Source organism: Salmo salar, chromosome ssa01 (genome assembly GCF_905237065.1).
Source record: "Salmo salar chromosome ssa01, Ssal_v3.1, whole genome shotgun sequence".
NCBI classification, from domain to species: Eukaryota; Metazoa; Chordata; class Actinopteri; order Salmoniformes; family Salmonidae; genus Salmo; species Salmo salar.
Window position 1 is genome coordinate 19,423,030 of NC_059442.1, and position 13,280 is coordinate 19,436,309.

General features: G+C 41.2%; 1 protein-coding gene across 2 annotated transcripts in view; it reads left to right on the forward strand.

Moving 5' to 3' along the window:
* The window catches only part of LOC106571863 (ALK tyrosine kinase receptor), a 105,714-nt gene that overhangs the window by 18,860 nt on the left and 73,574 nt on the right, over nt 1–13,280 (forward strand). For both annotated transcript variants that reach the window (XM_014145404.2, XM_045714864.1), the window contains exons 2-3: nt 7,915–8,004; nt 12,057–12,206. In XM_014145404.2, coding sequence (XP_014000879.2) covers nt 7,915–8,004; nt 12,057–12,206 — 240 coding nt within the window. The remainder of the gene's footprint in view (nt 1–7,914; nt 8,005–12,056; nt 12,207–13,280) is intronic.

A 13,280-nucleotide genomic window follows, 5' to 3' on the forward strand; every position in this document is an offset into this window, starting at 1 on the left:
AGAAAAATGGACTTTGAAAATATAATGAGGAAAACACTCCAGTGTGAGAACTGTGGGCTACAGTTTTCCCTGAAAATCTTCAAGTCCATTTTGTATGGCAATTTAAATGTTTTTCTGTAGGTGTTTCTTCTGTTTATCAGACGTCGTCAGAGCATGGAAGGTGTGAGGTGAAATTTAAGTCATGCAATCAATTAAAATCACTCAATCGTACCCAAAAGGCTCTTATCAAGAGTAAACATTCAACATTGTTACCAAGTGTGGGGTTTTTGTAGTATGTGCCTGGTTCACCAGGAATAACCTTTTAAGTTTGACTAGATGTGCAGCACGGCAGGGGGGTTATGAACCAAGGTTTATGTGATGGAGCTGAAATACTGTCCAAATCAAATTTTGTCCGTAAACAGACCAGCCAGCTGGTCTGCGCATGCTCTGTGGACACGGCTAGGGATGCCGCTTGGGCCAGCAGCCTTGCGAGGGTTAACATGTTTAAATGTTTTACTCACATTGGCCACGGAGAAGGAGAGCCCACAGTCTTTGGTAGCGGGCCGTGTCAGTGGCACTGTATTGTACTAAAAGTGCGCAAAGAAGTTGTTTAATTTGTTTGGAAGCAAGACGTCGATGTCTCCGACGGGGCTGGTTTTCTTTTTGTAATCCGTGATTGTCTGTAGACCATGCCACATACGTCTCGCGTTTGAGCCGTTGAATTGCGACTCCTCTTTGTCTCTATACTGACACTTTGCTTGTTTGATTGCCTTACGGAGGAAATAACTACACTGTTTGTATTCGGTCATGTTTCCAGTTGCCTTGCCATGATTAAATGTGGTGGTACATGCTTTCAATTTTGTGCAAAAGCTGCCATCAATCCATGGTTTCTGGTTAGGGAAGGTTTTAATTGTCACAGTGGGTACAACATCTCCTATACACTTCCTTATAAACTCGCTCACCGAGTCAGCGTATACGTCATATCCCAGTCTACGTGATCGAAGCAATCTTGAAGCGTGGAATCCGATTGGTCAGACCAGCATTGGATAGACCTAAGCACAGGCGTTTCCTGTTTTAGTTTCTGCCTATAGAAGGGGACCAGCAAGATGGAGTCATGGTCAGATATGCCAAAAGGAAGGCGGGGGAGGGCCTTGTAAGCATCGCAGAAGTTAGAGTAGCAGTGGTTGAGTGTGTTACTCGCTCGTGTACTGCAATCGATATGCTGATAGAATTTAGGTAGCCTTGTTCTCAGATTAGCTTTGTTAAAATCTCCAGCTACAATAAATGCAGCCTCAGGATACATGGTTTCCAATTTGCATAAAGTCCAGTGAAGTTCTTTTATGGACGTCTTGGTATCCGCTTGCTGGGGAATATACATGGCTGTGACGATAACCAAGGAGAGTTCTCTTGGGAGGTAATATGGTCGGCATTTGATTGTGAGGAATTCTAGGTCAGGTGAACAAAAGGACTTGAGTTCTCGTATGTTGTTACAATTACACCATGAGTCGTTAATCATGAAACATACACCCCCGCCCTTCTTCTTACCAGAGAGATGTTTTTTCCTGTCGGCGCGATGCAGTGAAAATCCCGTTGGCTGTACGGACTCCGACAGCATGTCCCCAGCTAGCCATGTACCATCTTTGGTTATGGGATTAAAAAAAGAAGACACCTGTATCATGTCAGATATAGAGTTGAAATGTATTCAATTTTGAGTTTGCATCCCAATATTACACTTTATATACATTACAGAAGACTGAAATATAGCAAAACCATTTGACATAGAAATATTTAGTCAGTTTGTTTTACATTTTTTTAAATATTAATACAATTCCACACATGAGGCCACTAGGTCAATTTACTGCAGGAAAGGGCTACACAGTCAAACAATTCCTTACGCTTTGCCATATTTGGTAGCCAGTAGCTAGCCAACAAGCCAACACACCCAAAGTAAACATACATTTATGAGTTTTAGTGTTTTCTTCAGCATGTTTTTGAACCCACAATTGCTTTATTCTGAAGCCAAGGGCTTTTCTATAGCTTTTGAATCCCAAGCGGTCTCTGAAAAGGGCATATAAACTGAGAAAATATATTGGTGTTTTCAGTGAAACTGCAGCATCTTACTCTAAATACTGTATTTACAGTCTGACCTCACTTAGCGAACTGCTTTTAATAACAACATTTCTCAAGCATGGCCAATGTGACCTTGTCTCTTATGTTTTTATTGGGCATCTGGCAACATACAGACTGTCCATTGTCATGTGAGCTTTTCATACAATACTAGTATTGTCTTATTTTAATTGTCTCTTTTGTCCAGTGTTGTTGAGTTATGCCGACCCACTGTGAAACCCCCTGTCCCTGTTAGTGTGTATTGATCCTAACTGGACCGTGGGGGTGTGTCACATGATTGTTCCATTAACCCCCAGGGCTCTGATTGTTGGCCTTGTGTCCTGTTTCCGGCCCTCCACTCCATAGAGCTAAAACTGTCATGTCCAGTTTATTTTTGTGTGAATGTGTTGTAGTCACAATTTGGTGATGGTTGTTTCTAATTTGGCTTGCTTTCTATAATTAATCTGTTTATTCACATTTGATCTATTTCAACCCTTTCTGCTGAATTCCTGTTTGGGGAGTCAGAGATGTAAAGCCTTTCGGTAGCCTGGAGCCTTCCCCTACAGAACAACCACATAATTGCACGTGGAAAATCACATGATTTCACATTAAATTTCACGTAATTTCATGTTATCACATTAACTTCACATAAGATCACGTGATCACGTGAAATCCATGTGTTTTCTCCGTAATGGTTGAGTCAGAGGGATCAGGAAACATGAGTAGGGCTTTATAGAGGTCTTTGTGTTAAAGCAAGGACCTTGGAAGTCGTCAGCCACTCAGCCTTGTTAAAATGCTCTAAGCCAGAAGGTGGCAGTAACTAGCTGTAATAATGTTGCTATTTTATAGAAATCTCTTGTTAATACTAGCCAGATGGCCACAGCTAGATAACTACCTATCAAGATGATGAAGAAACAGTTTAATTCACTCTCCATAATCCCATATTGCCAGTGCCAGCCCATAGCCAAATGTTTAGCTAGCTAGCTAACTTTAGCATATTCGCTAGCCAGCACAACATAGCTAATTAGCTAGCTAAGGACACTGAACTAACTCGGCAGCTAACACAGGCAGCTGTTTCATGGAAACTAGCTAATCCATTGTGATTTAATTATAATGTAAATACTAGCTACAGTGGTTAGCAAGCTTGGAGGAAGTATTTAGTGTTGTGTGAATTGCGTCTGTGCACTTGGCTACATGTACTATTGTAAAGTGGTTGTTCCACTGGATATCATAAGGTGAATACACCAATTTGTAAGTCGCTCTGGATAAGAGCGTCTGCTAAATGACGTAAATGTAAATGTAAATGTAGCCTACATTAGATATGACGTGTGACTGCCTCATCCGTGGATGTATGGAGAAAATGGCTTATTTCTTTCATTTTTTTGTTGGCTCCCCCACGTGGGTGTTCGTGCTCTCTGATTGGCTCAAAGTCAAGTTGTAGGCCACTGACCAGCATTGCGATTCTGCAAGTAGGAACGGTAGGTTTGTCGCTACCGGGTCGGCAAGCAGCAGGTAATGCTTCTGTTCTAGCAAGAGAAGGAACGGCCTCTCGCTGCAGCCTGGTCTCATGGCTAGACGTAACATATTAAATGTAAAACCCGAGACACTCAAATTAGTATGATATGTTACGTTTGGTATGGTTACATAAGACAGAAGGTTCCTTCCCTTTCCTGCAGTCAATGACCAAAAGCGCCGCCTTTGGCCTCATGGGTGGAATGTTATTAATATTTTTCATAATTTCATAATTAATAAGGATTGTTAAAAAAAGATAGCCCTATTTGGTAAAATAGAAGAACAGCTAAAGAATCTCAGATATAAAATGTGTTTTTATTTGTTTCACACTTTTTTGGTTACTACGTGATTCCATATGTGTTATTTCATAGTTTTGATGTCTTCACTATTATTCTACAATGTATAAATTAGTAAATAAAAAGAAAAACCCTTGAATGAGTAGGTGTGTCAAAACTTTTGACTGGGAAAGTGAAAGGGGAATATCTAGTCAGTTGTACAACTGAATGCATTCAACTGAAATGTGTCTTCCACACTAAAGCAACTTTTTACTCCTGAACTTATTTAGGCTTGCCATAACCTAGGGTTTGAATACTTACTGACTCAAGACATTTCAGCTTTTCTTTTTTAATTTATTTTATTATATAAAAAAAAAAACATAATTCCACTTTGACATTATGGGGTATTGTGTGTAGGCGTAGTGATAAATAAAAGCTACATTTAATCCAGTTTAAATTCAGGCTATAACACAACAAAATGTGGAAAGATTCCAGTGGTGTAAATACTTTCTGAAGGCAATGTATTTTACGTTTCGTATGTTATGTATTAGTTTGTGGATGTCCATCATCCATTTCGTATGATATGTTCCGAGTTAAAATTCGTATGGTCCCGTGTGGCTCAGTTGGTAGAGCGTGGTGTTTGCAACGCCAGGGTTGTGGGTTTGATTCCCACGGGGGACCAGTATGGGAAAAGAAATGTATGCATTCACTACTGTAAGTCGCTCTGGATAAGAGCGTCTGCTAAATGACTAAAATGTAAAAAATGTAAAAATGTATGATAGGTTACGAACTTGCAAAACGTACGATTTGTTATGAATTTGAAAAACAAATTATGTGTTAACAATTACAATTTTCTGTGGCTAACGTTAGCTAGCTATGGTTAACTAGGCTAGGGGTTAGGGTTTGAGGTTAAGGTTAGGTTTAAGGTTAGGAGTTAGGTTAAATGGTTAAGGTTAGGGGAAGGGTTAACTAAAAGGGTTATGGATATGGTTAGGGGAAGGGGAAGGGTTATCTAACATGCAAAGCAGTTGCAATGTAGTTAAAAAGCTGCTAATTAGTTCAAATGCTTAAGTTGTCCGTGACGGGATTCGAACATGCAGCCTTTGGATTGTTATACCTTTGCTTTATACGCGTGACCGACCACCCTCCTTACGTTTTGACTTAACCTTTTACTACAGTACGCTAAATCAGGGTCACACAGACTGCTTCTTAGTAGTCTTAAACAAGTCTACTTGGAAACAAAATAATTTAAAAAAAAGAAGACACCTGCACCATGTCAGATATATAGTTGAAATGTATTCAATTTTGAGTTTGCATCCCAATATTAGACTTTATATACAGTGCCAGAGGAGTTGGGTTAACAAGTCACTTAATAAGTTGCATGGACTCTCTCTGTGTGCAATAATAGTGTTTAACAGGATTTTTGAATGATGACCTCATATCTATACCTCACACATACAATTATCTGGACTGTCCGTCAGTCGAGTAGTGAATTTCAACCACAGATTCAACCACAAAGACCAGGGAGGTTTTCCAATGCCTCGCAAAGAAGGACACCTATTGGTATCACACATTTTTAAAAAGCAGACATTGAATATCCCTTTGAGTATGGTGAAGTTATTAATTACACTTTGGATGGTGTATCAATACACTTAGTCACGACAAAGATACAGGAATCCTTCCTAACCTAGTTGCTGGAGAGGAATGAAACTGCTCAGGGATTTCACTATGAGGCCAATGGTGACTTTAAAACAGTTACAGATTGTAATGGCTGTGATAGGATAGAACTGATGATTGATCAACAACATTGTAGTTACTCCACAATACTAAGCTAATTGACAGAGTGAAAAGAAGGAAGCGTGTACAGAATAAGAATATTCCAAAACATGCATGTTTGCAACAAGGCACAAAAGTAATACTATAAAGAAAATGTGTCAAAGCAATTAACATTTTCTCCTGAATACAGAATGTTATGTTTGAGTCAAATCCAATACAACACATTTCTGAGTACCACTCAAGTGGTGGCTGCTTCATGTTATGGGTATGCTTGTAATCGTTAAGAACTATGGAATTTTTCAGAATAAAAAAGACACAGAATGGTGCTAAGCACAGGCAAAATCTTATAGGAAAACCTGTTTCAGTCTGCTTTCCATCAGATACTGGAAGATGAATTCACCTTTCAGCAGGAAAATAACCTAAAACACAAGAGCAAATCTACACTGGAGTTGCTTACCAAGAAGACAGTGAATGTTCCTGAGTGGCCGAGCTACATTTTTTACTTAAATCTGCTTGAAAATCTATGGCAAGACTTCAAAATGGCTGTCTAGCCATGATCAACAACCAATTTGACAGAGCTTGAAGAATTCTTAAAATAATAATGTTCAAATGTTGTACAATCCAGGTGTGCAAAGCTCTTAGAAGCTTTGCATTATAGGGTATGGTGTGTAGATGGGTGAGAAAAAAACATATATTTAATCCATTCTTTATTCAGGCTAACAAAATGAGGAATAAGTCAAGGGGTATGAATACTTTCTGAAGGCACTGTATCATACTAAATGGAGTGTCCCAGATTTACGTACAGGTTTCCCACTGTGATAAATACCAATCAGCAGTGAGATTCTAGATGTGTTTCATGCTTTAGAATCCCTAAGCCTCTGTTAAACAGAGCATTCACACTTGCAATATTGCCTGCTGTTTGGTCTTGTTTATGGCTCTTCTGTGAATACTTTATTTATATATATTTTATTGTTAACACATTCTGAAAGCTGCCTTAAGATCCCAGATTACGTTGGATGCCTCCTGTGGTATAAAATAAACAGGCAGTGAAATATGATTTCCAGAATTTGTTTATCCAAGTGGTTTATTTTAATGTAAAACTCACTGACCAGGATTACAGCATGATCCCCTCCACCCTCATTTAACTGAGTAAGTGTGGACAAGTTGTAGGTAAAGGGTTTACTTAATAATTAAGTTCAGCTGATGCTATTGAAATGTAAGGACAGATTCAGGGAGGAGGCATTCCTAACTACTACGAATAAGAGAAAGATCTTAATGTCCCATCCTCTATAAATGATCTAAAGGTTTTATTGCCAAGTCTAAAAGACAGGCCCAGCCTTTTGTGTTTGTTCTGTGTTGTTAATTTATGTCAACAAGAGGACTTAATATGCTGTATGTCAATCCAGAGAGAAGGTTATGAGCTGTTATGTTATGGTTACCTTGTATGGAACTTATTGTCCCGGTTTTTCATGAAAACTAATTTGGGATATTCAATAAATGGGTACCATGAAAATAACTTGTATTTAAAGGCCTCGTCAGGGAACATTGAGTAAGGGAAAGGGGGCTGCCTAGTCAGTTGTACAACTGAGTGCCTTCATCTGAAATGGGTCTTCCACATTTAACCCAACCCCTCTGAATCAGAGTCGCGGTGGGCTGCCTAAATCAACATTCACAGCACCTGGGGAACAGTGGATTAACTGCCTTGCTCAGGGGAAGATCAACAGATTTTTACTTTGTCAGCTCAGAGATTCAATCCAGCAACCTTTCGGTTACTGGCCCAAAACTCTAACCACTAGGCTACCTGCCGCCCCTACACGCTAACCACTAGGTTACCTGCCGCCCCTACACGCTAACCACTAGGTTACCTGCCGCCCCTACACTCTAACCACTAGGCTACCTGCCACCCCTACACACTAACCACTAGGTTACCTGCCGCCCCTACACTCTAACCACTAGGCTACCTGCCGTAAGCCAACTATACTTAAGTTTGATGGATCTGTTTGTCATTATATTATTTTGCGTCAGTGGCGTCTTCAGTAATCTACTTGTCTTGATTGAACTGGCTGTTCATGCAGCTGTGTTGATCTACAGGCCCCAGGGTAGGCAATATCTCTCATTTGAACTTTAAAATGGAAGGACAGCCTGATGTCCCACTGTCTAATAGTCCTCTGCTGTCAACCATGTTGTGTGGAAACACTAGGGACACACAGTCAATAAAAACAATCATGTAACCACTTGTCTCTCTCTTTCGCTCTCTCGCTTTCAGTTGGCAGCTCCAGTCATGCTCTACTGGACAAGTCCCTGGAGGCGAACTTCATGTTTCCCCATCACTTGAGTCCTGACGACAAGAGCCAAAGTAAGAATCATCCACACCAAGCTGTTTGTCATTTGGAGACCTGGAGAAGAAGCATGATTTACTTATTAAATCAATCACATAGAGCTCTCTCCCATATCGTTAGTATGAAATATTCAGTGTCTACAGATCTTAATTTAATCACCCTTTTGTTGCTGATCATTTTCCTGCACAGAAGGAAATGCAAACTTGTAGTGTATTTGAGTTTTAGAAATGCTTATAATCCACGTAATAATTCACATTTCCTGTTCGTGCAGGATTATTTTCCTGCTGTAGATTACTGGCTCAAATTAAGTTCCTACATCTGTATGGAACCCAACCTGTTTAGTTTCATTAATGATAATGTGTGTCAGGGACAATGGGTTCCGGTTTCTGTTACTATTAAATGTGTTGCCTTATAGGGCTGCCGTTTCTCTTATGTGTGGTCTGCAGAGAGTGAATCAATGTAATTTAAACTATAGAAAGCACTAATCAAATAGTTTGTCATAGCTGTTACAACATTGTAATGTGTTCAAAGCTCACGTTGGCAGTCGCGTTTGTTCTAAATGAGACTTTGCGCATTAAATGAAGACCCTGATGAAATTGAGCTTCACACAAAAATCCTCATCTGCGTGTTTTATGTACGACCAAAACATGTCTTAAATTTTTTACTTAACCACTTACATTCTAGTATTTCTGTGTCCCAGAGGAAAGAGATGTGGTTGTCTTATTAGTGGTTTCACTCCTTCAGGACACATCACATGACTCCCTCCACATTCACTTGGGTTAGATTAGGATTGTTAGATTCAACATGCCAATTATGGAGCCCTTAAAAATGTATATTTTCCTTTTCCAGACTGACATTCCCTGGTCTTCTCTGATTATATTGGAGTTGTTTTTATGTTTGATCATTCACAAATCACTAGTTGGTGCTACAGTAGGCTTCATCAGACACCAAGGAACGTGCTTAGTCTGCACTATAAAGCAATTTTGAATTATTTTGTCGGTGTCTTGTTGGAGACATGCCTCATATCTTGCACTGTACTTTGGGAAAGTTAAAGCGCTAATGGAATCAGTCTGAAACAGCTCAGAACACTAAGCAGGGTTTCTAAGGTCATTTTAATCGAGCTTGGTTGATGAGAAGAAAGTGTATTGTATGTACTGACATGAGTCATTTGTACGTGAGTGTCACGTCCTGACCAGTAAAAGGGATTATTTGTCATTGTAGTTTGGTCAGGGCGTGGCAGGGAGTGTTTGTTTTGTGTGTTTCGGTGTTTTTGTTTTAGGTTCTATGTTTTCTATTTCTATGTTTATATCTAGTTTTCTATTTCTATGTTGGGTTTTTGGCAATAACCTCCAATTAGAGGAAGCTGGTTGTCGTTGTCTCTAATTGGAGGCCATATTTAGTTGTGTTGGTTTCACCTGTGTTTTGTGGGTGGTTATTTTCTGTGTAGCCTGGGAGCCTTATGGAACTGTTTTCGTCGTTTGTTTATTTTGTTTAAGTGTTTGCTTTAAATAAATTAAGAAGATGAGCACTTTACCCGCTGCGCCTTGGTCCAATCCTTACGACGCCCTTGACAGAACCACCCACCAAAAAAGGACCAAGCAGCGGAAGAAGGAGCAACCGGAGAGATATTTGGAGTTGTGGACATGGGAGAAGGTTTTAGACGGAAAGGGACCCTGGAGGCAGGCTGGGGAGTACCGGCGACCAAAGGAGGAACTGGAGGCAGCAAAGGCAGAGCGGCGCTATTATGAGGCGCTGTATAGGCCCAAAGGCAAGTGCGAGAGGCAGCCCCAAAACATTTTTTGGGGGGGGCACACGGGGAGTTGTGCAGAGTTGCTGTGGAGTCCTGAGCCAACTCCTCGTGCTTACTGTGGGGAGCGGGTGACGAGGAGAGCACCGAGCTACGCAGAAATGCGCACGGTGTCGCCCATACGCACGCACAGTCCGGTGCGGCCAATAAGGGCTCTGCAGCGTTGCTGGGTGAGAGTTGGCCGGCAGCCAGGAAGAAGTGTGCCGGCACAACGCATCTGGTCTCCAGTGCATCTCCTCGGCCCAGTTTACCTTGCGCCTGCTCTACGCACGGCAGCCCTCATTCCCCAGCACATCCCAGTTTGCCCTGTGCCAGTGCTCCGCCCGTGCCGGGCTATAGTGACCATCCAGCCAGGACGGGTTGTGCAGGCCGTGCACTCCAGACCTCCAGTGCGTCTCCAAGACCCAGTGTACCTTGTGCCTGCTCCGCGTACTCTTCCTCCAGTGCGCCACCATAGCCCAGTACGTCCTGTTCCTGCTCCCCGCACTAGCCTGAAGGTGCGTGTTACTAGTCTGGCACCTCCTATGCCAGCCCCACGCATCAGGCCTCCAGCGACGCTCCTCAGCCCGGAGCCTCCAGCAACGCTCCTCAGCCCGTAGTCTCGAGCGACGCTCCTCAGCCCTCCAGCGACACTCCCCAGCCTAGAGTCTTCTGAACGGGAGCTACGCCCAGAGCCAGAGCCACCTCCGTAGTGGGAGGATTGGGAAGGGGGGGTGTAGCACAGGGACCGTCGTTGACGGTGGCCACCCTCCTTTTCCTCCCTTTAAGTTTGGTTTGTTTTTGTGGGGTTTTTGTTTGAGGTACGTTCGGGGTCTGCACCTTTGGGGGGGGTACTGTCACGTCCTGACCAGTAAAAGGGGTTATTTGTCATTGTAGTTTTGTCAGGGCGTGGCAGGGGGTGTTTGTTTTGTGTGTTTCATTGTTTTTGGTTTAGGTTCTATGTTTTCTATGTTTATATCTAGTTTTCTATTTCTATGTTGGGTTTTTGGCAATGACCTCCAATTAGAGGCAGCTGGTTGTCGTTGTCTCTAATTGGAGGCCATATTTAGTTGTTTCACTTGTGTTTTGTGGGTGGTTATTTTCTGTATAGCCTGGGAGCCTTATGGAACTGTTTTCGTCATTTGTTTAAGTGTTTTCTTTAAATAAATTAAGAAGATGAGCACGTGACCCGCTGTGCCTTGGTCCAATCCTTACGACGCCCTTGACTGTGAGTGTGGGGTTTTAGGCTGGGTTTCTGTACAGCACTTTAAGATATCAGCTGATGTAAGAAGGGCTATATAAATACATTTGATTTGATTAGTAGCATTATGTTAAATGATGGCTTTTTGTTAAGGCTCAGATATGCTTTATAATGGGTTTTCAATGTTAAACTAAAAAGACAATTTCAACTAATTATGCTGTATGCCTGTATCTGGTTTGGCGTCTGCTGTTCTTGGAGATAGTCAGAGTGGTCTACTTATTGCCATGGTCTGAGTCTGGTAAATATGCTCTCAGGTAATGGGGCAGCAGGTAGCCTAGTGGTTAGAGTGTTGGGCCAGTAACCGAAAGGTTGCTAGATTGAATCCCTAAACTGACAAGGTAAAATTCTGTCGTTCTGCCCCTGAACAAGGCAGTTAACGCACTGTTCCTAGGCCGTTATTGTAAATAAGAACTTGTTCTTAACTGACTTGACTAGTTAAATTTAAAAAATAATGCATGTCAGAAAGCTCCTTTGGTGCAAGTGGAAAGTGTTGGTAACTGCTGTGAGGCTAGCAATTATGTGGATCACTCTGCATCACTTGTTTGAATATGTTGACAGTAGAAACAGTAAAGCCTTCTAACTGTGGTAACAGTACCAAGGACACTGTTTCTACTCTAGCCAATTTACTGTAACCATAATGGTTTCAAATGATAATTGCCCTGAGCATTTGAAGTTTTTACTTCTGTTAGGAGCTGTTGGTGGAGTATATACTTAAGTCGTTGTGATGTCCTCATTTCATCATATTTCTGAAGCAGGCTGCCATGTTGGCCTAATTTGGCATCAGATGAGGATCATTAGTTCCATGCGTTTCTGTCATTCATTTGTAGAATTAATTTAAATGAATTTAATTACAATCAGGTGCAGTTTCCCTCTTAATTTCCATGTTGACGTGAATTAATACAGTACTGAACACAGTACAATAGAAATGACATCATGCAGTGGCCAATGTTTAACAAGAATGTGTGGCCAGAACATAGAGTCAGTCTCAGACATAATGGATCTCTTTTTCCTCACTCCTGCAGCTACCTCTTGTGATTTTGAATCGCCTTGCTCTTGGACATTCTCCAATCACAGTGTCAGAAATGACTGGAGGGCCATGTCACCACAGCAACAAAGATCCAGCACACAGGCCATGAAGCCAGTCAGCGACCATTCGGAGGGGAGCTCTGACGGTAAGGGAGGAAGCACAGTCACAAAGAGAATACTCCATGTGTGTTTCACTCACACCTTTAATGTGCTATTCCTTTCATCTCACTGAGAGCATAGTGTAGTATACTGTGTCGTGTCTTTGGCATCATTAAAAGTGAAGACTGGTATTTTATCAAATCAATTCTCTGTAATTATTATTACATGATTAAATGAATCATGTAAATGTAATTAACTAGGAAGTCGGGGCACCACGGAAAATCTTCAGATTACAAAGTTATGATTTTTTTTACATTTTGTACAAAGATATTTTAATATCTGATCAATTAGTCTTCTATTAATAAATTATTCTTTACCTCTCATCAGTCTCATTCCAAACGTCGTAAATTGTTGGTTATCTGCACAAACCCAGCCTTTACTGTGAATCATCCATACACCAATTTGCTTAATCATTTATTTACTAACTAACTAAATAATCACAGAAATGCATAAACAAACATATGTTACTAAAAAATGATAGGGAAGATTCCCTAGTGGGCTAAGCTGATATGACAGCTTGGTGGACAAAGGGAAGTGGGTGTGGACTGAAAGAGAGCGGGAAAGACAAAAGGCATCACTACACACAGTTGATAATTATATTAATTGAAATGCTAAGCCTTTGCACATGAATGCTCACTCATTCAGGAGTAATTGCAGTCAATATATATTTACACCCATGTGTCGTGATCTTCTCTGTTGGAATCCGGTCCGTCTGCTGGAGAGTTCCGAGTCTCTCTCTTTCTGTTTCCCTGAAGATCAAATTATTTTGTGGTTAGAATGGATACTTCAGAGTACCATTCAGAAATATTCTCATAGATAGATGTTTCGGCGGTTGTCGGTATTCGCATCCCAGGTTTACATAATTTCTAGCTGCAGACTAGTAATTAGTATTTAAGATTTTTCTCTTATTCGGTAGGGTTCGATAGTCTCAGAGTTTAACAATTTCCAGCCGTGTAGCCAATGCTCCACATGGTATGGTCAGGAATTCAATAACTATTCGCAATCACAGCTCACGCTGTGGGTTTGCTCAGTCTTGGTACTCTAACCTGTGCCACCTCAGC